This window comes from Sander vitreus, chromosome 2 (genome assembly GCF_031162955.1).
Source record: "Sander vitreus isolate 19-12246 chromosome 2, sanVit1, whole genome shotgun sequence".
Classification (NCBI taxonomy): Eukaryota; Metazoa; Chordata; class Actinopteri; order Perciformes; family Percidae; genus Sander; species Sander vitreus.
In genome coordinates this window covers 17169620-17195867 of record NC_135856.1, presented here as the reverse complement: position 1 = coordinate 17195867, position 26248 = coordinate 17169620, and the positions used below count along the sequence as shown (strand labels likewise).

Below are 26248 nucleotides of genomic sequence, written 5' to 3'. Positions count from 1 at the left end.
ACAGTGGGGGGAAAGCTGCCTCTCTGTGACTCATCAGCCAAGCGCCACACTTGCACTTTTGACTCCAGGCCTGCCTCTCCCAACTGCGCAGCTAACAGCGAGGGAGGGAAAGAACAGAGGGATGGATGGAGGGAGATGACAGGGTGTGGACAGAATGAAAAAAAAAAAAAAATAACACACATGTATGCTTGCTGTACATGTGTGAGCAACTGCATGAACAAATACATATGTTTGCATATGAAACACTTGCGCATATTAAATGAGCTCATTTAAACTCCTGTGGTGTGAACAAAAGCAAACAAATCCACACAGAACCTGCCTACTTTGAGAAAATGACTCATAGCCTCAAACGCAAAACATAAATTCTGGAAGGAACGAGTCCTTGTAGAACAAAATGTTGCCAATTTACAAATTGGACCTTCACCATTTTACATTTTTGAATAATGAACATGATACAATTTTTACAGTAGTCTGGTTGCAGATGTCCAGTGACAGGTCCGGCAGGAAAAGGGACAGCCTTGTAGCGACACATAAGGCCGCTCTCCTGTTCAAATAGTTTATTTACATTTGTATTGTTCAGAGATGTTTAGGTAAAAAGTTAGACATATTATGTTCAGATATTAGAGCATGCTACCTATGCTTCCAAGCTCCAGCCTATGATGGAAAGGTCCAGATAATGCAACAACTACATGACCTGATCTGACTTGTTGAGTACCAAGACAGGGCTTTTCACTACGTCTGCAGCCAGTTCCTTCTGATTATTTCTCGTCAGAATATATAGTGTTTTGTCTTTCTTGACTCGTAAAATACCACACATCTTCATGCACACAGTCTGCATCCATGTCACACAGATGTACCCCTTCCTGTGCTTAAGGGCTGTTGTCAAAACCTACTAATGTGCATGTGGCAAACATGAGAGCACATCAAAGCACAAAGACCAGCACTGCAAAAACCCTGGCCTTGTTTTTTCTCCTTGGCTGTCAGCGCCTTGAGAGAGAGCAAACGGAGGCACAAGGCTTTAAGTGTGAATGCTGTTTGTCTTGACCTGACCTTGGTGTGTGTATGTATGTGTGCATGAGCGTGCACGCGTCTGTGTGGCGAACCACATCAAAGAACGACGGAGTGGCTCAGTTGTTATGACCTCTGACCCTGGCATGCTCCGAGACAGAGGGAGGGTGGCGGAGGAGGAGAAAAAGACAGTCAAACACACACACACACACACACACACACACACACACACACACGGAAAAGGGCGGGATACACACTAGAGCCTCTAAATTTACAACAGCTAGAAAAACAACCATGGATTGAGACATAGCAATTTGTCTTGTTAGCTTTTATAGACCTGTGAGCAGGCACACACAAGTAAACCACTTGGACACATAAATGAACACACAATAAAACAGTCACGTGTCTCCTTTCTCTGCTCGCTGTGCATCTTCTTCTGTGATGCAGCCCATCCTTCATCCTGTTGAACCTGTCCTGACTGTCTGTATTGCAGTGTCTCCTTGATTCAATCAATTGCATATGTTTGAAATGTTCTCATTTGACTTTGGTATGAACATAGAGAACAAATGGAAGAGTTTCTTTGCCCTTAGAGGAGCACTTTATCTCTCTCTCTTTTCATCATTTGAACTTGACTTCTTCAAGGTGCACTCTCCTCTACGTACAGCATTTATTTCTAGCCGACGGCGGATATAACCTAAGTCCTTGACAAAACATCAAATACTGGTTTAGCATGTGTGTGCATGGTGTATGAGTCACTGGATCAGCGTATGTGCGAGTGTGTTTTAACATGTTTGTCCAACCAGCAGTAAATGACTCATTCACTCTGCATGTAACAACTATACATGCATTTACGTGTGTGTGTGTGTGTGTGTGTGTGTGTGTGTGTGTGTGTGTGTGTGTGTGTGTGTGTGTGTGTGTGTGTGCGCGTGTCACAGCTGTAAAAACTTATAGCTCTCTGCATTTCAGCTATGCTGTCACGGTCCATTATAATGTTCCTTCCAGACACACACACACACACACACACACACACACACACACACACACACACACACACACACACACACACACACACACACACACACACAAATGAAAACATTTCTCATTTGAGAACAAGAATATCCCAGTTGGGTAATCATGGCTGTGGAAAAGTGCAGTTAAAAGATACCTAAACTTGGTCTCTGATCACCATAGTTCTGTGCCGTCAGCTACAGTTACAAAAAATTACCTTCTGCAGGTGCTGGTAGCATGGAAGTTTCTACAAGTACAAACCCCAACTCAAATGAAGTTGGGATGTTGTGTAAAAAAAAAGTAAATCCTTTTCAACCTATATTCAATTGAATGCACTACAAAGACAAGATATTTAATGTTTAAACTGATAAACTTTATTGTTTTTTGCAAATATTCACTCAAATTTCAATTTGATGCCTGCAACACATTCCAAAAAAAGCTGGGAGAGGGGCATGTTTACCACTGTGTAACACGTGCAGAATGTGGCTTGGCATTGTTTTGCTGAAATAAGCAGGTCGAAGACGACGTTGCTTGGATGGCAGCATATGTTGTTCCAAAACCTGTATGTACCTTTCAGCATTAATGGTGCCTTCACAGATGTGCAAGTTACCCATGCCATGGGCACTAACACACCCACATACCATCACAGATGCTGGCTTTTGACCTTTGCGCTGATAACAATCTAGATGGTCCTTTTCCTCTTTGGCCCAGAGGACATGATGTCCATGATTTTCAAAAACAATTTGAAATGTGGACTGTCAGACCACAGCACACTTTTTCCACTTTGCGTCAGTCCATCTCAGATGAGCTCGGGCCCAGAGAAGCCGTCGGCGTTTCTGGGTGTTGTTGATATATGGCTTTCGCTTTGCATGGTAGAGTTTTAACTTGCACTTGTTGATATAGCGACAAACTGTGCTAACTGACAATGTTTTTCTGAAGTGTTCCTGAGCCCACATGGTAATATCATTACATACGTTTTTAATGTAGTGCCGTCTGAGGGATCAAAGGTCACGGGCATTCAATGTTGGCATTCAATGTTGGTTTTCTCCAAATTCTCTGAATCTTTTCATGATAATATGGACTGTACAGTAGATGATGAAATATCTAAATTCCTTGCAAGTGTACATTGAGAAACGATCTTAAACTATTGGGCTATTTGCTCACGCAGTTGTTCACAAAGTGGTAAAACTTGCCCCATCCTTGCTTGTGAATGACTGAGCCTTTTGGGGATGCTCCTTTTATACATCATGACCAATTAACCTGTTCACCTGCGTAATATTCCAAACAGGTGTTTTTTGAGCATTCCTCAACTTTCCCAGTCTTTTGTTGCCACTGTCCCAGCTTTTTCGGAACGTGTTGCATCAAATTCAAAATGAGTGAATATTTGCAAAAAAACAAACTTTATCAGTTTGAACATTAAATATCTTGTCTTTGTAGTGTATTCATTTAAATATAGGTTGAAAAGGATTTGCAAGTCATTGTATTCTGTTTTTATTTACATTTTACACAATGTCCCAACTTCATTGAAATTGGGGTTTGTACATGTATGTGTGTGAACTGTGCAGTATATCCAATCTTAGTGTGCATTGGCCATTCTGTATGACTGTACAGTATGCATATATGCTCATGCACATATATGACTGCGTGTTTGTGTCTTTGTGTGTATATAAAGCAGCCCTTGACAGCCATTGGGGGCAGCGGTGGCGTGGCCGCAGTGTTTGCCTTGGCAGCGATTCAGCATTCCACATTCCTCTGCGATATTCAGTACTGTGACCTCAGGAAACCCGCCCTGCAAAGAAGCTCTCGCTCTCTCTTACGTTCCTCTTCTCTCTTTGCAGCCTCTTTCTTTCTCTCTCTTGCCACCTCCCCACTTCTCTCCGTTTCTCTCTTTCACTCCCTTCCTCTCGATCATTTACTCCGCCCTCTTTTCATATCTGAACTTGGGAAATCATCGGTCAACCCCCCACCCTCCGTTTATTTTCCCTCCTTCCTTCTAAAAGTTTCCCCTTTTTTCTGACAGAGGTCCCCTGACGAGGCACCTTTCTCAGTGCTCCAACTGTGAGCACACATCTCGCTGCTGTCACTGAAAATTCACAACACTTCACACTGTCATTCAACGGATCACTCGGATGCATATTTCGCCTTTATTAGGAACTCCTTCTGCATCCGCAGTACAGCCAGAGGCCAGAAGGAGTTTTCCTCTTGTCTCCCACCCGCTTTCTTTCCTTCTTAAGACTTTCATTCCTGCCACTGTAATTGTCGTGCACATAAGCTAAAGTATAACTAATACAAGTTAAAGGATGGAATTTATACAACATTTGATGAGACTTTTGTGCGAAGAATATACAAAAATATTGTTGGTTTCCTGATCACTCCTCCTATAACAAATTTTCTATCTATCTATCTTGTGTGTCAACAGACTTCTCTGCTGACCCCTCCCTCTTCTCTTTGAGACCACGCCCACATGTCCAAAGAGCCATTTCACCTGAGATGACCCTATGCCCGGGGGAAGGCAGTTCCTCCTCCCTCCCTCCCTCCCTCCCCCTCTTAGCTTGGGCTGTAAACTACTACACATACTTAAAACACATGGCCGCCACACCTGCCACCGAGAGGCAGAAGGCTGAGGGAAAGAAAAAATAAAAGAGAAAGAGGTAGGGTCTAAACTCTATGTGCTAAATATAGTCAGAAAAAGAAAGCTATCAACAGGTGTTGGAGGCCCAAACAAACCTGTTACCGCTTGGTAAAAAAAAGGCTTTTTAAGGCTGTACATTTACATAACTTCAGACAATAAAGGAATAACAGATACCCCGATAATACCTTGACTATAACATGAGAGCTATTAAGTTAAACCAAGATATAAATCAAAGTCACATAAAAGCTCAATAAAAGACACTGATAAATTGTTGTGCTGAGAAAGATTCTTCAGACAGAGTGAGCCAAAATGTGCACTGTGTGGTTGACCCACTTACAGTAGAGCAGAGCGGAGCTGGGGTGAACTGAGGTAAAGGGTGGAACTGCCAGTCAACCCTCTTATGCTCCGTCACTGTGACACTTTCCCTTATCTCAAGTGTACCTTTATATGGCCTGAGGGTGCAGCAACAACCCTGTAAACTGCTGAAGTCATACAAATTAACACAGGAGAGAGAAAGATAAAGAGAAGGCAAAAGAGAGAGAGAGAGAGAGAGAGAGAGAGAGAGAGAGAGAGAGAGAGAGAGAGAGAAAGAATAAAACTGACTTCAACATAAAATGATGTGGGGCATGTTTGTGTGTGCTTGTGTAGAGATGAGGACATTATGAATCATCAATTAAAGCTATCCTACATAAACATGGCCATAAGACCGTACACAGATGCTCAGTCCATCAACAAAAACAAACAGATAAAAGTGCATCTGCGGGGCAAGGCCAAACTTGTGACGTTAAACATGTTTATGTGCGAGTGTGTGGTGCACATGTTGCCATACTTTTATGTATTGTATGAACATTGTTTGAAGAATTCGCAAAATAAGTTCACCAATTTCTGGGAATTTCCAAACTTTGTGTGCATACAATTAACAAAGAGGACTGAGAACATGTGTATGTGCATATGTTATTCTGTGGGGGGATGTGTGTGTATGTGCAAATGTGTGTGTTTGCAAGACTATGAGTGAGCGTATGTGTGTGTTTCGGATTAAGAGCTTCACCCCTGGACCTCGAAATTAGATAGGGGATTAGCGGGACACATCCGCCACCTGGCATTTTAAGCCCCGCAATTACAACAACAACTTTTAATCAACAACAGCCACACATATGTGTCACATACAGTCAGAACTCAGCAACTCATTCATCTTCTTCCTCATCTCTCTCTCTCTCCCTCTCTCAGACTGTCATTGGGCTGACCCCGCAATAACACCACACAGAGGGCAGCTGTAGGCTAGTTTTTAGGCTGATCATGACCCACTGTATTAATAAGGCTCAGCATGGATTGGGACTTATTAGCAAGGTGCACAAGACAAGGATTTAGCATCCAGAGTGACTTTTACTTGGCACAAGACTAGGAGATAGGATGTGAAGCAGCTGTTGCTAGGCTAGAGGGTAGCATCCCATTAGCACCTGTGCAAGGCATTTACCATCCAAAGAGCATGGCGCTACGCTAGGAGCTACTAGTGATGTGATACCTCATTGATCCCCTGTAAAAATTCTTTACTCTAGTTGCCATGTTCAGGGGGGTCTGAGGTCAGGGTTGGTTACAGAGTAGCACCTCTGGAGCTGGTAGGGATGTCTTGTTCAAGGGTCAAACAGGTTGGGTGCTTTCTGACCACCAGAGCTTTAACCTGCTCTTATTTAAATCCCTGGTGCCTAGGTTAACTATTACTACTGAAAATATGTTTCAATGTACTAATTTCACTTTGCTATACTGACTGCACATACACAGATATCTACAGCCTCCAAGGCTTCTGTTGTCACAGTGAAGGGTGGGGGTGTTCAGTCTGTATCAATACGTTGTGCCAAAGAAACAAGAAACAGCTAGCTAGCAACCAAACTAAACACACACAGCAGCCAGGCACCATGAAAGGAAAATAACTCATGTTCTTTTTCATGCACACCTCCAGTTAGACACTGTAACACACATATACAAAAGTCCTCCTGCGGTTAAAAGGCAGTTCAGACCACAAAATGAGTGTGTGGACAGAAAGAATGATCCTATATCAATAGCGTTGAAGAGAGAAGAAATGAAGGAAAGAGAAAACTATTTTAAACCCAAGTGGAGAGAAGGCCGAAATAAAAAAATAAAAAAACAATGAAATGAAAACAAAGGAGGGAACAAAGAGAAAGGGAGCACAGCTCTGCATTTATCCTTTATTAACAAGCAGCTTTTCCATCCAAAGTCTCAGATAGCAATCTACCACAAATTAGGACCAGATTTATCTAACTGACCATCATGTTGCTTTTAAAGATAAAGTGCCACCTTGATTTACTACTACTTTCTAAGAAGATGACAGCAAAAGAAGGCAAAGCAGAAAGAGGAGAGAGGGAAACAGAATGATTAGAGTGAAAGAGAAAATGAACAAGATGAACAGACAAAGCTAAACAGAGAATTTGAGAGGGAGAGGGATACAGAGAGACAGAGAGAATAGGAGAGAGGAGGGTAATTGCAGGAAAGGGGGCTCATTAGTCCATCACTATCCTCAATCTAACCCCCAATTTCAGATCAGGAGAAACACAGAGAGAGACTAGAGAAAAAAAAAGAGAAACAAAAAAGGAGGATGGAGCAACTTAATAATATTCCATCTCCTGTTTACGTAGTCTCAAACAATGTAGTCCCAAACTTTTCTCCCTCTGTTCAACTTTCTACCTCTGGCCTCTTTACACTGGCTGGCAGTGCTGAGCGTGTACACTGCAACCAGCACCGTCATTGATCACACACCATATCTCCTTACACACCTCGCATGACGAATCCACCGTCTCCCTGCCACAGGCTGAACTCACTTAGGAGTGAGGAAGAAACACTGACTTTGTCTCTTTGCCTTTGACTGAGGCAAAGAGTGAGTTTAGAGGGGTTTAACAATCGATGAGACTGAACTATCATGGAGACACTCACAATACAAAGATGTGACTAAACTGTCCATGAATCCCTGTGCAAACTTTCTCGTTAATCTGAACCCAAGCTCAGGCAAATTCTACACTGCTACTTTCATCAAGTGGAGACCTACTGTAGCAGTGATTGGCTCATGACCAATTACGGATACTGACTCATAGTTTAAGCAAGCTGGGTGATGAGATATCCATTCCTTCCCTGAAGAGTCAATGTGCTGCCATACCCGCCCTCTGTGCAGTTAAGATCTGGAATGTATGGTACAGAGAGCAGCAGACTTTCAGTCACAGTCTCTGTCAGTTGGAGAGAGTGCTGCCTAAACCGCATTTTGTATTGATAATATAAAAAAGCCAGTCAAATACTTCATTCACAATGAAAACACCCCTTTAAGCTTCTGATAGTGGGCTGTATTTACCAGGGTTTCTGCAGGTTTCACCAAGTCAAATTTAAGACTTTTAAGACCTTTATGAATTAAATTTAAGACCTATATCACAACATCAAGTCAAGTCAGATGTCACGATTCCGGAAACATTGTCTGAAACAATTACCCGATATCCTCATTTATATTATAGGACTGGTGTCTAGTCACCGTGCGGAGAACCCAGAGTACCCCCGCTTTTAGTGTTGGCTCTGATCCAAAAGCGACACAGAGGTCACTTACGGGAGTTGTAGTGATTTCTACTCATCTATCGGATGAAGCACAAATAAATGCAAACATGCACAAGTGTCCTTTATATTTAGCATACAATCTGGATCACACTAACATAATCCTTACATTAAGTTTGAGGACTCTGTGCATCACCGGTTTGTTTTGTTTGCAATTAAACAGGGTGACGCAGATGACTATACATTCACTGTCACACAGGCAGCCTTACAGCCGCACACACACTTTGGCGAGAAAAAAAGCATTGTATAGAAAAACACAATAAAAACAATAAACCTTCATGAATGAATTTCATCTCTCGTTCACATTGTGGGTCTACTGATGGTTTTCGGCATCGGTCATAAAACCATATTGCCTCAACAGATACACAGTGCTGTGCACATCATAATCATGCATTTGAAGATCATACGCATTTTGGCGAGACATGCAGAGCAAAATGTTTGCAGCTGAATATTTACACACCACAAGAAAAAGGCAATGTTCAAAAAACATATACGCTCATATATTATACATTAAAAATAGATCTCTATTCTGTCTTTCTCCCTCTTATTCTCTCCTCTCCTCTGTTCTCTCATGTGGGAGGCAGCACTGGGCACCCAGCCATGCCACATCAATATGCGTACCGGTGAAACGCTTCCCCTGCTTCCCCCGTGCTGCAGTCGCCGAGGCCTGCAGCAGTGGAAGCAGTGGCTAATGTCACCGGATATGGCAGGTTATGTTAGCTGGTAGTTAGTTAACAGAGGTTAGCAAGCTAGCACTGGCTGTGGGAGGCCAGAGCCAGACTAGCCTTGTCGTAGCAACCTGCCGCGGCGACAGCCCGTTGACGCAGACAACCCCAGCCAGTGCCACCCTGGAGGCACCTTGGATTCTACCCAGGCAAGGTTCCCTGGGAGCCTTGGTTGCCATGGTGCCAGCCAAATTTGGGTCCAATAAACGTGAGGGGAACGAGCTGTGGGCTGGGGAGGGGGACTTTGGGGTGGCAAGACAGAGCATAGAGAGAAGAAAAGGGGGGTTCCTGAGTGCTATGGCAACCTTAAAATCAATCCTGTGGTTCTAAAGGAGTCAAATAAAAAAAGACCCGTTTAAAATAAAGAGATATCAATGAAAGGACATTAAAATAACATCATTGATAACCCATAAAAGACAGGCAGTAACAGAGAAATTGAGAGAGCATGTGTGCTGGATGCTGCTGATAACCTACACAAAGGGCTTTCAAAAGAGTCTGTTGGCAAGGTGAATGACAAGGTGTCTACTGCTCTAAAGTTGGAATCGAAAAGCTCAGCTGTCAGATCGGTCGAGCTCAAATGACAGACGCACATCTCATATCTTACTCCACAAGACCAATGCTGTAAAACAGATGTGCTCCTAAACGTTTATCGGCAAGCTAAAAAGGAGTATGAATTGTTAACATTCAGTGTGGCACAATTAAACAAAAACTGAATTAAAGCTTTTGAAAGACGCCACTTTGTCTTGGCTTCTCTGCCTTGCTCTTCCAGATGTAGTCTCAGAATTCGCTAAGTGGTTGGAGGGGACTTAACCCTGATCTTTATATTCATAAATTCATCTCCTCTTAATTAAAAAGTTTGCATGGCGGAAATGGACAAAAACTTTATAGCACTTAATGTACACCTGGCTCCCTTGGCCGATCGGCTGACGAGCTGAATTATGAACAGCTGAAGCAGAGAGCGATGCACGGCACCTTGCTGTGGCCGGTTCACCGCGGTGTCCCTGAGAGCCCAAGACTCTGCTCTTTCCACTCTCTCTCTCTCTCTCTCTCTCTCTCTCTCTCTCTCTCATAAAAAAAGACCTGCTGCTTGGCTCATAAGACTGTAAATCATGCAAAATAGAGCATAGCACTCGGTCTGGAAAAAATAACCATGTATAATGAGCAGACGGAGACATATGCACATATGCACTCTCTCACACACACACATGCACGTCTGTGTGTACACGCACATAAGCCTTGCCAAAAGCACACCACCCTCTAAACTGCTTTGTACTAGACACACAACACATACGGTCATCGGCCTATCCCACAATTCTAACCCCCAAAACACAATCCTTCCCTGAACCCGTGCTAGTGATGAAGAACAAACAAAAACACACTTATCTCGACCCCCACCTTACCCCACTCGTTAAGACTGTCCACCTCCCACCTGCTCTGCACCCCTCCAAACTCCTACAAACATGAACACACACACACACGATCACCATTCCACTCCAAACTCATCCTGTTATCTAAACAAGCGGCGTCCTCTCGTCAGCGTCAGTGGGTTCCTTTCTCTGTCTCCTCAGAGAAAAGAGAGACTCTCCTGTTCACAGATGAATGGAGTCTTTTGATGAAGCGCCGAGCCTTGTTTACTGCCACTCCATTTATTTACCGGCCTGTTTTTCAAGATGTCATTGAGGGACACTCTACCAAACACCTCCCACTCGCCTCACCCCCTCAACCTCACCCACCAACCCCCTCCATCTCCTCCTCTATTTAACTACACCCCCCATCCCTTAAACACACATACAGATATACACAATATACACACTACCCCCCCCCAATCCCATGTCGTTCCCTATCCCGTTTCATCCTGCTTTCTTCTTTCCGTCTAGTGTCCTAGATCTGTGTCCAAACTGATTTGAAGCTTACTCGCTTACACAGACGCATGCCAAATGTGATTCTCTGCATTCTGTTGTGCTTCTCAGCTAGCTCGCTCATTCGCGCCCCCCACCCCCACCACCCCATTTTCTGTCTCCTCTTAACTGCTCTCCTTCTCACGGTGTAAGAACCACCAAACGATGCCCCTCGTGAAGGTTGTCTCTCAAGAAACACATGCTGTGAGACAGCTGACATTTTCAACTGAAAAACTAAATCTGGTAAAAAAATAAAAATAAATATGTTAATTTTTTTAACCAGAAAAGCATTATAATGAAATGTTGACATGTGAAGGAAATACTTTTACGCAAAAGTTAACTAAACTGCAATCGAGCCTCATAGCTCATATGATAATGCTTCTACTGAAAATATATTAAAAAAATTAAAACAGCTTGTGATCACATGTTAAATGTAAAGATACTGTTAAAAAGGCATGATGCCAGTCTTTGTGAAGATATATCAACCGAATGTCTGGTGGCAAAACATCTTTGCATACTAAATAAAAGAAACAAAAACTCAGTCAAGGCTCGTAGCCCATGATGGCCTGCTTTCATGAAAAAGAAGGATAATGGTCCTATTGAGCACTAAAATGTTTGTGCCTACAAGTTATTATACATTTTTCTGTTGCAGCAAATAGGAGTCCAGGGTGCTAATGAGGCTAGGGGAGGGCATTCATTTGAACCCTAAAGAGGAATAAAAGAAAAGGGGAACAAGTGAAAGAAAGAAAAGAAAGCGAGGATCAGAGGGAGGAGGTTGGCAGAGACTGTGTATGAAAATTTGGCGTCTTCCATACAGAGATAGCATCGTGCCAAAAACGGCCGACGCCACAACTCACAACTCCTCCTCACTTTCTGATCATCAGCGTTACACTCGCCCACATAATTATTTCTTTATTCTTCAACCCACATGTGCAAAATAAAATGAAATAGAGGTTGTTAATTTCTAAATCAGTACTGACTTTTTATTCATCAACAGAAACTCAGCAAAGTCACTTATTGCAGGAAAAATAACTCCATGGGAAAAAACTGAATAAAAACGAAAAGTAATGGTGCTTTGGATTTAAAACACAGTATTGTGACTCTCATTTTAGCATGACTATGGCTGTGTGGTGCCGAAGAGCGTTGTTAGCCAGACTTAGCAGCCGATGCCAGGGCCTCGCTGTGAGTGCAGCCCGGTGAATAAGGCATGTTCCCTGGCTGACAGTGAGCATTGGCCACTGCAATCTTTCTCCTGCTGCTCCTCCTCCTCCTCCTCCTCTCTGTCTCTCTGAGGTCGGGAAACCCTCCTGAGTGGGTATATGGTTTTTGGGGACAGACACATTTCATGGTTGGCGCCGCTACAAAAGCCTGAAAAGAGACCCGGCACTGGGAAGACACAGTATTAATACAGACAATACCTCCCCCTCGCTGCTTCTGACTCTCTGTTTTTCCTCAATAACCCCTTTCTTTCCTTTTCTTCACCTCCTTTCTCCTGTTTTTTTGCTCTCTAGGTTATTTCCAAATAAAAACTGTAAAAAAAAAAAGAAAAAAAAAAAGAAAGCCCACTCAGCTCAAGTAAAGAATGCAGTTTTTACCATTGCGTGCTTAGCTTACACTCATTTTTATTTGACAATCGTTAATGTGTTTTAATGTGTAATTAAATCTTAACAGTAGGTATTAGACTGGGTTCAGCAGTGTGTGAAAACGCCCTTTTTTTCCTTTAGACAAAATTAGAAACTGCTAAGCATTTATATAAATACCATTCAAACCAAATAATAATTTATGAGATTATTATCATTTTTGAAATAATAAAGATAAATGTATTTTGATTAACATAATGTATTTTTGACACATACATTTTAACACATATCTGGGCCTAATTATAGATTTAAAAAAAAAACATTTGGAAACTTTATACCTGACACTGATAAATGTAACGTTTTGTGGAAATATAAATTACTACACAAACAAGGTAGCTGTAAAGGAAAAAAGGGTGTACACCATTAGTAATGAAGAAACCATGTGCAGTAGCCTACTTAATTTGACACTAAAATAAGATTTCTGTCTTTCATCCTGAAGAAGTTCAGAATACAAAGCTGAAGAATATCTATGTCAATTCTTCTGCATTTCTAACTGTGTGGCATTTACGATGGAGTGCTTTACCTGAGGAGAAACGGGAAAAATCTGACAGCGGAGTTCATTCAAAAAGAAAGAGGATCAGAGAAAAACTGATAACAGAGCCAAATAGCACAAACTGCCTCATTTGTCTGTTCCACCATGATGATGGCCTCCCGATTTCACTGGAATAATCTGTTTACCTCACATCTCCCAACGCGAAAACTCTTCACACAAAAGGAAACAGATGCGGGTAAACCAGAAATTTTCAGGGGTTTTACTTCCCCCCGAGTCAGACACAGCCAAAGAAACTGAGGCTTATGATCGTTATGTAAAAACCAAAAAAGCAGGGAGCTGTTTCTAGGACAAAGGCACCGTATCACAGAGCATGCCAGTTTTTACTGGTCAATTTAAGGGGAGACCAAACATAACAACATTGTCTTTGACTCGTCTTTCTCATGCATTTTATTTTTTTAAATTTTCCCTCGAGTCTGCTTGTGTCATCATGGTCTCATGAGATAAATGCAGACCCTGCGGTTTTGGACCGATCTATGTATATCTGTGACACCCCAATGTTAGCCTTGCGTCTGTGTGTGTGTGTGCATGTTTTGGAGCGACTGAGCACACAACAGGGCTTTGGCTAGCCAGATACCATTAGCTATCCAAATACACAGACTTTTTTTCCGAAGCCAAGAATAATGTGAGAAGACTCTCTTCTCACTCTGTCTCTCTAATGTGACGGGGTTCTCCCTCTATCTTAACCCTTCAGATTTGATATGTAGCCACCTCGAGGTGCCCCGGTCGCCAGACAGGAAGACAGGAGGCGTGCAAAAGAAGACGCGGCCCCGGCTAAACAAGACCCATCAGCGAACATTTACTAATGCCAAAGCCGCTCTGCATGTGGAGAGCTTTTCTTAGCCGGCGTGGGCCCTGTTCCCACCAAACACAACACAAAAGCCTCAGACCTGACCAACTCCCTCGGTGTCGAGATTTCATTTAATCAAAACTCAATGCTTACTTCACTGCTGAGGGTCAGCCTAAGATGCGCGCGCACACACACACACAGACAGACAGACAAAAACAAAAACACTTACACACAAGAACAGTCCACTCAACCCTTGTGATGTCATGGGAGCCAGAGAAGAGATCCAGGAAGTAATTAAGAACAGATTATTTTCACAGGACAAAAAATAAATAAATACTGAGCCACAGAGCAGTGTGGCTCAGTATTGAGCAGTGGAGTATCCTGTTAACTTTAACACGTTGCAAGCCATTCATCATGTCAGCCATGACTGTCAGGATGCCTCTCTTTTTCTCTGTTTCACTATCCTTCTCCTATTTCCCCCCCCCCCGCATCTTTCTCCCACATTTCTGTTCTTTCCACCCAATAAATCCAATAAATCCGGGAGTTTTCCTCAGTGATGAACAAAAGTGTTTTTTTTATTTGTGAATCCTTCCTGTGGTCAGTAAGTTGGCCGGTGGGCTGGCCGTAGCGCTAGGGTTTCTCTGGGCTTTCTCACAGCTCCGTCCAAGGCATGACTATTGCTATAGCAGGAGGGAGGCGGGATCTGGCACCGTGGAGCGTGGAGCGTGGAGCGGTCATGGCAGAAATGGCACGGCGAGCACATTTCACACCTCCCTCAGAGTGACTGCAAATTTCCTGTACTGAACTTTTGATTGGAAACACATTTGAAACATCTTTTCATGATCACACTTACTGCCTACAAAAGAAAGAAAAGCGAGAGAAAAAAGAAAGCAGTAAGAATGAGGTCCAAAATATGACTAAATGCACTGAGCTAACTTTGGACCTCACAAATGGGATCTTTTTTTAATCTTCTATTTTTCCAACCTTGAATAAATCATAAATGTGCTGAGTTTAAGCTTAAACAGCACAAAGATTATAAATCAAATAGTCCACTGAACACTATGAGAGGCAGCTAAATGCTATCTCCTCAGGCGGTGTACAAGTGGACCCACCAATGCAGTAGTCACACTAACAGAAGTGAGCTAGTACTGTGAACTAAGCCTATCCAACACACTCCATTCATAAGTTCATCAAAGGGACCCTGCCAGTGTGTGGTGCTCTGGCAGACCTGTGGCTCTTCCAGACCACTATCTCCATTATATACCAGTCAATCACACTCAATAAAATAAAACTAATGACCTACTCACTGTACTGTACTGCACCACAACCTCTTCCCCTCTCCTCCGACAGTATTTCAGTTACAATGTTTAAAGGCACATTGCTCTGTCTGGTTTGTTGCCCTTTATGTGAGTTGCCTGAAAAACAGAGTGAGATGGTTGTGTATTGTGGCAGCGTGATATGATCTGTTACGGCGGCAGTGTGTTATGCTCCGTAACAGAGAGGATCTCAAAGGCTGGCTGGAGAACAGCCTGAGAAAGCCTGACGGCAAGCCCAGAGATTCCCTGTGGCAGCTTTTGCCACTCTCTCATAAACAAAACACAAGACGTCTTTCTCTTCTTCCCACACCAACGGGGCTCAGGCGCTGCCAAACGGAACAATCACTACCGCAGCCTCTTCTATCTAACGCTCTCTCTCTCTCTCACAATATAAACAAAAGAGATCAGCCAAGGCTTTACCTCTGTGAGAGCAACAATGATGGCGATGTTGAAGGAGACGAGACAAAACAAAAGTGTGTACGGGATCAAAGAGGAGCGAGGAAGACAGAGATGCTAAAGACCGACAAAACGCAAACCAAACAATACAACAATAAGCACATCTTGTCATTCATTGCGCGACTAAGGCAAAACATGTAACCGCTCATCACTGTAAACGGGGAAATGTGACAGATGAATGCAGGCCTTCATGCCTGTTTGCTCATAATACGCATTTACAACTTAAAAGTGAATGAGAGCCAAGTGTGGTAACAGCGGCGACCTTATGACAGGTTTAACAGTTGGTTGCCCTTTTGTCTCTCTCTCTGTCCGTAGACCCCAAAGTGTATCTCCAACCAGGACTTAAACTGAGCACGGGTTCTGGAGGCAGGTAAAAGTACCAAGGCACACCGTGTTAGCCAGATAAGATAAGAGAGAGCACACAGTAAGTACATTTTATGAATGGGCAGCACACTGGGCAGCCACTCAAGGCAGCAATGCGTTTTACTGTACTGCTGTAAACCAAAGTACTGTAGCAACGAGTGCACGGCGACACACTGGAAAGCCAGGGTTTAGTTTGTGTATCCAGCATAATAGAACAATTTTTCCCTCTCAATAACTTTTGAAAATGTTGTAGGTCTAAATAAACTTAGACCTATATAATTGCTTTAATTATATGTATTAAAATACCAAACACATTAATAATAACTTCCATTCCAAAACCAATACAAGGGTAAGGCAACGTCTTTCTAGATTAGGTGTTAGGTTATTTAATTTACAAACATTCTTTCTTGAGTTAAGATTAAACAAGAATAATACTATAATTTAGTGTAGTTTGAGAGTATAATTTACAAGACAAATAGCATTTAACCGTGCTGTACATGTATTAATAAACTGAGCAAAAACAGGCTATGCAGATGTTTTCTAAATCCCAAAATGCGACTCACTGACCCAGAATCCACCATAAGTCATTATAAAAACACTTTTCTTTTTTGCAGCACTGTCTCAGTTATTGTCCAATAACAAAATAAGTAAACATTTTAAATTAAATTATTGAGAGTACATTTATCAGAAAAAAGTCACTAAAATAGTAAGACAGATTTCCTCAGTCAACGTCAGGACTGCCCGCTACCTATGGTTTATCACCGCCACAGACAGACCAACAAACTGGAGCCGATGCCTGGGTTTGGCTCAGGCCGTGTGAGGTGTTTGGCCTGGACCAAGATTTTGTGTGTGTCAGAGAGAGAGAGAGAGAGAGAGAGAGAGAGACTAAGGGATGGCTGTGATAGCATTTGGCTTTAATTATGTTAGCGGCTACCATAAGAGTTCTGCCTAGGATATGTTTTTTATATATATATATATGTATATATATATATATACGTATGTGTGTGAAGCTGGTTGAGTCACTGTTTGAAATCTTCAGAAAATTCCAGCTGAGATAATATTAGGTCATGAGCGTGTGTTTGTATGTATATATAGCCAGCAAATGTGTGTATTTGGAGGATTTGGCTGTAAAATGTGTTTCGTGTGTGTTTGTTTGTGTGTGTGTGTGTGTGTGTGTGTGTGTGTGTGTGTGTGTGTGTGTGTGTGTGTGTGTGTGTGTGTGTGTGTGTGGTTTTTGCAATACGGGGAAAAAACTATAACACAGCCAGTGTTTTGGCTGTGTGTGTAGAGTATGCGCACTGGAAGCTACAGCGATGTTTGGCCGAGTGTGATGGTGGCTAAGATACAACAATGTTTGGCTGTATCAAACGGTATCTATGATAGTCCTTGGCCTAGTGCGCGTGATGTGTGGGTGTGTGTACGCAATCGTGACTAAAACTGTGTTTGGCTTTATGTGTGAAAGTGCGCTACAAAGATGACAGAGTTGTTTTTCTTTTTTTAAATTAAATGTGTGTATCTTTTTTTAGCTGTGTTTGTATGTGTGTATGGGTGTGAAGGTGGCTGCAATAGTACTGGCTGTCTGTGAGCACTGGCAATTTGTGTGTGTTTGTTTGGCAGCCAGGTCCAACGTGGTGCTAGCGTTCAGGCAGACGGTGAAGGTGGCAGCAGCCTGCGGCCTGAGAGCAGGAGACTCGCGGCTACACACACACACACACACACACACACTCTGGGCTGTGGCCAAATGACGGTCCCTGGCTACAATGGCCTTATCGTGGCACATACACTTCGACAGACTGAGTACAATCTTTTAAACAGCGACTCTCACTCGTCGCACAAAAACACGATTTGACTGTGGTGATCATCTCATAAAAACACTCACACACACACACACACACACACACACACACACACACACACACACACACACAGGCATGAAAATTCCTTCCGATAAAAAACACAAAATACATGCTCATATGAAGCCGCAAATGCATTCAGCCAGAGCACGCTTACTGAATGCCCTTGACACACACACACACACACACACACACACACACACACACACACACACACACACACACACACACACACACACTCTTTTTTATCACTGTTGATACTATGTTATCATGTAATCAAACACTAAGGAACACAAGAAAAGAAGGAAAATACGAAAAAGACAAAAGCAAAACTATGTGCCTTTTGCTAAGAAAACAAAAGCAAGAAGGTATATTCATTACGTTCCTCAGAGGTACATGTTTTAATTATTTATTTAAAAGAATATTGTTAAATAAGAACTTTCCTAAATTCACAATTTTTATATAATAATATTAGAAAGCTTAATTATAATCTAAATGCTTTCCTACATTTTAAACACCTTTTAAGTGTGTTTTCTGAAACTTGGTTTATCTTTCTGTATTTAATTTCTGTCAATCCCTTTTTAATTAATTATGTGTCATACAAGAAATGGCAGTGTTTCTGTTATGGGTGTGTTTTTGTGTATGCACATCTGTGATTATGTAAATGTTTGTACATCTATATGCCCATGCACACGGGCATGTGTGTCTAGTGTCCACATACCTGGCGTGTGGACGAAGTAGGCCAGGTAGAGGTCCAGCTCCTTGACGGACACTCCGATGTGGTGTGGCTGGACACACAGGCCAGGGTTGGTGCACTGTGGTGACTTGACCAGCCGTTCGCCGTCCGTGCTCTCCAGGGGGCTGCCCTTGAACAGGATGACCATCACCAGGTCCAGCCGCCACACCTTGTCGGCCTGGCGCAGGCAGTCGATGCGACGGATCTTGCCCTTCTGGTCAGGGTTGGACAGCACGCAGCAGGGGGGCTTTTTCCCCGTGATGGTGAGCACAAAGTCCTCACGGAACTCAGGCCGGATGTCCTTGCGGAGCTTGGCCAGCAGGCGTGAGGCCCACTTCTGCTTGATCTCTGGCTTCTCCCCCAGCAGCTCATCCTTCACTGCGCGCTCTTCCTCCTTGGACATGCGCTTCTCGTGCTTCTTGAAGTATTTGCGCTTGCGGGCCTGCAGGTTGAACCAGGTGTAGGCGAAGGCGCGGACATGGGGCAGCAGGGCCTCGATGAAGGGGTGGAATTCATCCTGGATGAGGGAGGAGGAAGGGGGGAGGGTGGAGGAGGAGAGGGAGGAGGGGGGGAAGCAGGAGGAGGCAGTGGAGAGAGAGGGGGAGAATGGGGGAGAGAAGGATGGGGAGAGAGGGAGTGGGGGTGAGGAAGGGAAGAAAGAAGAGAGGCAGTTAGCACCGGCACGCAGCATGGAGAAGCGGCGCCTGCTCTGTGTGAGCGGAGGGAGAGAATGAGCGAGAGGTGCCGAGAGAGAGAGAGAGAGAGAGAGAGAGAGAGAGAGAGAGAGAGAGAGAGAGAGAGAGATACTGTACAGTCTCTACCTAACACAAACGCATCATGTTGAAGGACACTTTACAAAACACTGAACAACACAATACTGAAAGACTGAGAGGTAAAAGATGAGAAAGGGAAATTAAGTATCTACTGTGAGATTTTCTTCAAATAATATTTGTGTTAGTTATAAAATACAAATATTGTCGGACTCGCATTTACCATTACAAAACTACAACAAAAACATTTAATATTAATTCTTGAAAACATTCATTCTAAAAAAAACATTATTTATTTATTTATTTTATTTATTATTTTAAATTTATTTTACTTATTTCTAAATCTGTAAAAAAAAAAAGTAAAAACGTGTAGAATTTATAAAATGACTAATGCATACAACACTAAAATAATTTAAGAGAACTCACAACCAAATAATAATTATTAAAATTAAACATAAAATATTTGTCCATAAATAACATAACTGCGTCCCACTTGGAATTAGCAAATAGCAGTCACTATCAAAAAAAAAAAAAAAACGTGAATGAAAAGAAGATCAAATAAATAATAGAATAACATGGTATTTACCATTTTGCTCTCTCATCATAAATTCACCCGCCGATTGCAAAGAAACTTAAAATGCACCACGAGGACAACAACTGGATTGTTGAATCAAAAGGCACTGAAGTAATGCTGCTGCGTATATTACAAAACAAAAGACTGAAGGGAAAAAATTAAGCAAAAAGAGAAGCTGAGAAACTGTCCAATAAAAGCAGCAGGGGGGAAAAAGCTGAGAAAGAGGAGACAGGCCAAGGGGGCGCAGTGTAATACCAGCACAGGAACACAGGAGGTACTGTAGCAGGAGCTGCAGGAGAGGTGCTGTTCAGGAGCACAACAGAAGGAGAGTGTGGAGAAGTTCAGCAATCTCTCGAAAAGAGCTGGACGTGCACGAACAAAACAAAACAGATATTGCCGCAAAAAGGATAAAATTGTCAAAAACGTAAACAAGCCTCTTTCTTCGTTCTACAAAATGATGTAGAAAAAAATATCTTGACGAAAAAAAAAAAAAAAATGCTTGGCAAAGCGGCGCGTGCTATTGGTTCAATTCTGTGGGATCTGCATAAGACTCACGAAAAGGGAGAGAGAGAGCTGGACAAGGGGGGTGCTGACAGAGGAGAAGAAGAAGAAGAAAAAAACAAAAAAACAAGAGGACCGAATCAATGTTGGAAGAGTGTGCACGACCGCTGGCAAACCCGAGTGCAGCTTCTTTTTTCCCCCTCTTTCTCTCCAACTCTGTCTCTCTCTTCCTCTCCACTTTCCTTCTCTAACCATTGACTGAGTCTGTGCCAACATGCACAGGGCCCACCTATTTGGCACAGAGTCTCAAACAGCCCAGCCAATACGCACGCTCCCATCGCTGAAAGGGAGGGAAGAGAGAGATGGCAGAGGGAGAAGCAAAGCGGTGGGAGGGGGACTGGGGGGGGATGATGGTTGGTAACTGGTAGTGGAGGGGGGGGGGGGACTGTGTGTGGTGCAGGCAGAAGGCACGTCATTAGCCAAATAGACAAGTTCCAATCTATTGCAAAGGCAAAGTCCAGAGGATATTAATTTTACATGCATCCAATCCAGACAGCACCCGCCTTCTAAAGCCCTCCTACGTCCTCCAACCTCCCTTCATCGGCTTCGTCACTAGCGTGGTCACAGCCATCCCAACAAACCAGCTCGCTCTCCAACTGCACCTCCCCACCCCCACCCTCCAGAAACACCACCAACCCCCCTCTCTCTCTCTCTCTCTCTGCTCGCGTTACACCACCCTGGCATGGGATGGCATGAGAAAACACAGGCCCAAAATCCCACTAGACCCTGAGACCAGCAGCTGCTCCTGGATTTACCACACAAACAAAGAGAGGAGGAGGAAGAAAATGCCCGTTACCCCCCCAACAAAAAATACCATCCAAAAACATGCTCTCCTGTTTCAAAATGCACTCTCACATCCAAACTGGCCCCTTCTCTTCTACTCTTTTTTTGTTAGTTCCACTTTAAAATCCCCAACAGCGCAGACACAGAAACACATTAAAAGTTTCTGTTACCAAATTAGCGAACAATCTGATTTGTGGGTGAGAGACAGGATTCATTGGACAATGATGGCTATAAATGCTGTGGTGGACAGCTTCATGTAAGTAGCCTGTGTTAAGCTGTTTAACAAGGCAAGGCAAGCGGATAATAAAACTGTCTATAACAGGCTATACCGCTTCCCTGTTATTCACAAAACGTAATCTAATGATTTCAGATTCAGATATGCTGGTCTTTGTAAAAGAGAAAAGAATTATAGTTTCCTACTGCAGCCGGTAAATTGCCCATATTTTCATCGTGTTGCATTATGAAGTACACAATGACACATGATTGTGATTGAACAGCAGCAGAAAGTGAGGGAGCACAGGGCTGTATAGCTGCGCTGGCAAGCTCATTGTCTCATTCTCATTGGCTGACCCACATGACCTCAGAGGGACAAGCTGGGGAGAAATATTTGAGAGACAAAGGCTCTCACCAAGGATCAATTCAATATAATCTAATGTATGCATGAAATACAGAAACATAATACATATGTTAGAAGTGCATGTAAATGTCATACTTCCAAATTACAAAAAAGTAAACACATTTGCTCATTTATACTTTCCAAATTAGTCCATTGGGCTCATTATAAAGACGTTGTGAAAACTGGAATCTCTGCAATGGGCAGCCGCAAAAAGCTAACTTGTCATGTGGCAAAGTTGAGGGCCCAGCCATTTGATTGTGGGTTGAAGCCCCCTGCTGTGCAACGGGACAGGCTGTCTGTGTGAACGCCCTACAAAGGCCAGAGTACTCTGGTTGGCTCCCAGGACCATCAGATTTAGCCTGGCCTGCTCCCTCTGTCAGTGTCTGACAGAGGAGCCGCAGCCTGGATGACTGGCTGGTCCACTGACTGGCTGGCAAGCTGGCTGTTAGGTTGGCTCAAAGGCTACATGACTGGCTGGGTGAATGACTGGTTGGCTAACCGGGTGGGTAGCTAGCTGGCTAGCTGACTGCCTGGCTGGCTGACTGGCTCGTCACTGCTACTGCTGGGGGGGGGGCGCAGACCCCATCTGGACCGGGCCGTGCCGGGCTGGGTGCCGATTGTTCATGCTAACATACGCCTGCCTCACACAGCCACACTGAACACGTGAAAAATATGGGAATGAGAGAAGATGGCGGAGGCAAGAAAAAAAATATATGGGCAAAAGGAACAGGGGAAGAGGATGTGTGTTTTTGTTTTTAAGAATAATGACAAAGGTGTGCTTGTTGCTTTTTTGAAAAGGGATGAAGGGACTGAAAGGATCTAGACTTTTTGATGAATGGGCCGCACAAAAAGAAAAGGAGTGATATGTGCCAAGTATTGCAGTCACTTCCTGTAATATCATCACACCATCACTGACAGGCAAAACGATAATAACCAAGATTACTATCAGGGAAATCCAAACCTCCCCTTTTGTCCATTCAAACTATAGCAACACATTTTCTTTTGTAGTTTCAGCCCTGCAGTACAATCAGTAAAATAACTCTTCTTAAATCTTTAAATAACAAAAAGAGGATAACAAAACTGACAGAAACCTATTATAAGACAACAAATAAATCCATATTATTAAGCAATAGTATTTGTATGAAATATGTAATCCTTCAAAAAAATCCCCTCTTTTTAAAATCACTTAGTTAAATCCATTGCCAGGCGTATTATGATCATAAATTGGACCAAATACAAAATTATACACAACAGCACAACACAGGCATTGGAGGTCTGTGCACAATTTGCAGTTAAGTGAAGATCTTTTACGATTTTGGCCAAGAAAAGATTGTGTGGCACCCTACTATTTAATGTGTCCATTTCTTTTTTGACATTTTCAAACCCACATTTCCTTTGGCTTATTAGAGAGGGTTTCTCCTATTTGCCCAGAGTTCTTTGGGGCAGAACGAAGGGTGGCAGGTTGTCGGGCCTTGGCCACTGGACTCTTTAGGTATCTGCTCTGCAATAATTTGAGCGAGAGCTCATCTTATCTCTGCATGCCATGCTCTGTCTTTTAGAAAACGACGACCTTTGTTCGCCAGGCTGGGCAAAACAATCTCCCCTCCTGCCCTATCAGGGTACAACTCAGAGTGCAGGAGAGACATGAAAACCACCTCTGGTTTTATTAACAAGGCCAAGCATGGAGCAGCAGCAACTGCCAAAAACACAAGACAAAGAAAACCCATAACATTTGAAATTGTTGTATTGAAGATTTTGATGATATTAAACAACAAAACAGATTAAAAAACAGTGCTTGGTGAAAATTCACCCATTACACCTTTTGTCATGTATGCAAGGCTGGCTTGTAAGAATATCCTAAATCTCCTACAGCTAAAACACATTAATTGAGGCATAAAAATGAATAAGTAAAATGGCACCAAATCCAGGTTTAAAGCACAAGGCAGGTCCTATCGGGACACACCAAAACCCCTCTGCGTGGCTGCAGGTCTTTTAGCCTCAAACGGCCTGCACCGTGCGTCTCTACGTTTGTTAAACAATTTAAAAATGAATATTCACTTGAAAAAAAAGAAACTTACCTCGGTCACTGGTCAATTATAATCTCCCCAACACCGGTGTAACGTTAGTTTTAACGGCTGTTTTTTCCTCCGCCTGTTAACCTGAACGGACGGCGTGGTTGACCTCCGTCCGTCCGTCTGTTTGTAAGTAACACATTGTATTTAACGCTTGTTAAAATAAAACACACAATAGGCCTATGGCTCGTTCTTGATAGTAGGCCTACAACGGCTCTTAATACCAAATATGTTCAAATGAATCTAATGCTCCTCTTCCCCATGGACAGAAAACTGAACTTGAGCTTTGCTAGCGGTCACCTCTGGCTCTCAGCTTCAGTTTCGTGCGGCCTACGTTAAACACAAAGGGTCACACAAGTAATACTAAAAGTCGAAATGGAAATAAAAGTTGTTGGATGATGTGTCGTAGTAGAAATAACAGGCTAAGTAAAAACAGTGTATGACCTCAGTGAAGACAAACATTCGCCAGAGTAAAGACGTGTTACTTTTGCACAAACGCAATTATACAGTATATAACTGTACCCACATAAACTACTACAGGCGTATTTAATGTAGCCTATTTAACGTTTTTTACGTTTAGAAAGACACCTTTGTGCAAATAAAAAGGGGACTTTTAGTTCGTGTCTGTTGGCTATTTTTGCATACAAATAATTTGAACAACGGTAACTCGGGCCTGTTTCTCACAATGTTGTCAACAGCTCTAAAAAGCAATTACCTGAGACGAATTTATGGTATTAATCTTAGATATGCAAATGAATGCCAAAGGGCGGACATCTGCATAGGACACGTGGAAATAAAGATCCGGTCACACTTTCATTTGATGCCACATCCTGCAGTGTGAGGACGCCTTGGTTGGGAGTCAACAGGCATTAAATGTGATCTCACTGGGCTGCTGACAGATTTCAGGCATTTGGCATTAGGCTATATTAACAACATAAAGGTCACTTATTTATTTTTTATTCCTTTTTACTGTTAAATTCTGTTTCCAACAAAAGACGAAATGGAATTTAAAAATAAATAGAGTAGAAGTAATAAATCAAAACAGAATAGAAAATACAGTCCAGCCTCATAATATAGCCTTACAACCGGTCTCCTTTTAATTATAATAATAAAAGCACCCCATTCATATTTCCTATTGATATTATAGCCACCAACATGACCTAATTCATCTAAATTCCATAAAGATGGTGGTTAAAACTAGTTGGTTTAAAAAAAATTGATTTCTTACAGACAAAACTTAGGATACATTTTAAAACATATAAACAATAACAACAGTGAATTAATACCAATACCCTGCAAATCTATTTGAAATGTGTTTTTAAACAAAGGGATTATATTCATTTGAAATTCTAACTCATACATTTGATCAAACTTAAACTTAATATGAAAATTGAGAACATTTAGGCATAATCATTTCAAATTGTCCTTGTAAATACATGTTCATAAATATAAATTCTATTACATTTATCAAATATTTTCTAATAATAAATTAATTCAACCATATATTTGCTGGAAGAATAGGAAACACCGGGACATATTAGCCTTTTCATCTTCATCTTTTTCATCATTTTATTTTAGCAACATTTCTTCGTAAAAACGAATTATAAAGAGAATGGCTAAACTTAATTTTTTTTAAATGCTACAAGGAAGTAACTGAAGGTCAAATTTTTCTGATGAAATTATATTTGTCTTACACACAAGTCTTTTGTTAACTTTACACAGGACGATCCTGTAAGATAAGGCTAGGACACACACACAAACACACACACACACACAACACACACACACAAACACACACACACACAACACACACACACAAACACACACACACACAACACACAAACACACACACACATACACACACACACACAACGCTGATGAAGGTTACAGCGTGTTAGGACGTGTCACGACAGGAATTTAACTTTGACATCTGCTGTGTGAAATTGCATATTGACAAGTACTGCAGGAGTACTGGTGATGTAAAGGAAAGACTTGAGATATCTGAGCTATTTTCTGTGTGTGTGTGTGTGTGTGTGTGTGTGTGTGTGCGTGCGTGTTGACCACTCGAGATGGTCTGGAATAATTTGGTTAAAGTTTCTTGAGCTGTTTTTTTTTTATTTAGTCTAAACTTTACATAAAACATTTATTTGCAGTAGTACAGGCATAATGCTATTTCTGTCCATTCTGTATTAAAAAGAAAAAGGAAGTAGAAGAGAAAAAAGTTGCTTTTGGGTTGAGCAAAGTTTCCATATTTTTATTACAGGAGTGCAGGACAAATGAGGTGTGCAGGC

At 42.3% G+C, this 26248-nt stretch overlaps 1 protein-coding gene across 10 annotated transcripts in view; it reads right to left on the bottom strand.

The window, feature by feature from the left end:
* Positions 1-26248, bottom strand: part of nfixa (nuclear factor I/Xa) — a 107822-nt gene that overhangs the window by 53721 nt on the left and 27853 nt on the right. For 8 of the 10 annotated variants that reach the window (XM_078280953.1, XM_078281003.1, XM_078281010.1 and 5 more), the window contains one exon: positions 18567-19098. In XM_078280953.1, the coding sequence (XP_078137079.1) occupies positions 18567-19098 (532 nt within the window). Of the gene's footprint in view, positions 1-11906; positions 12264-18566; positions 19099-19937; positions 20671-26248 lie in introns of those variants that run through there. The other 2 variants (XM_078280979.1, XM_078281019.1) reach the window with 2 other exon arrangements.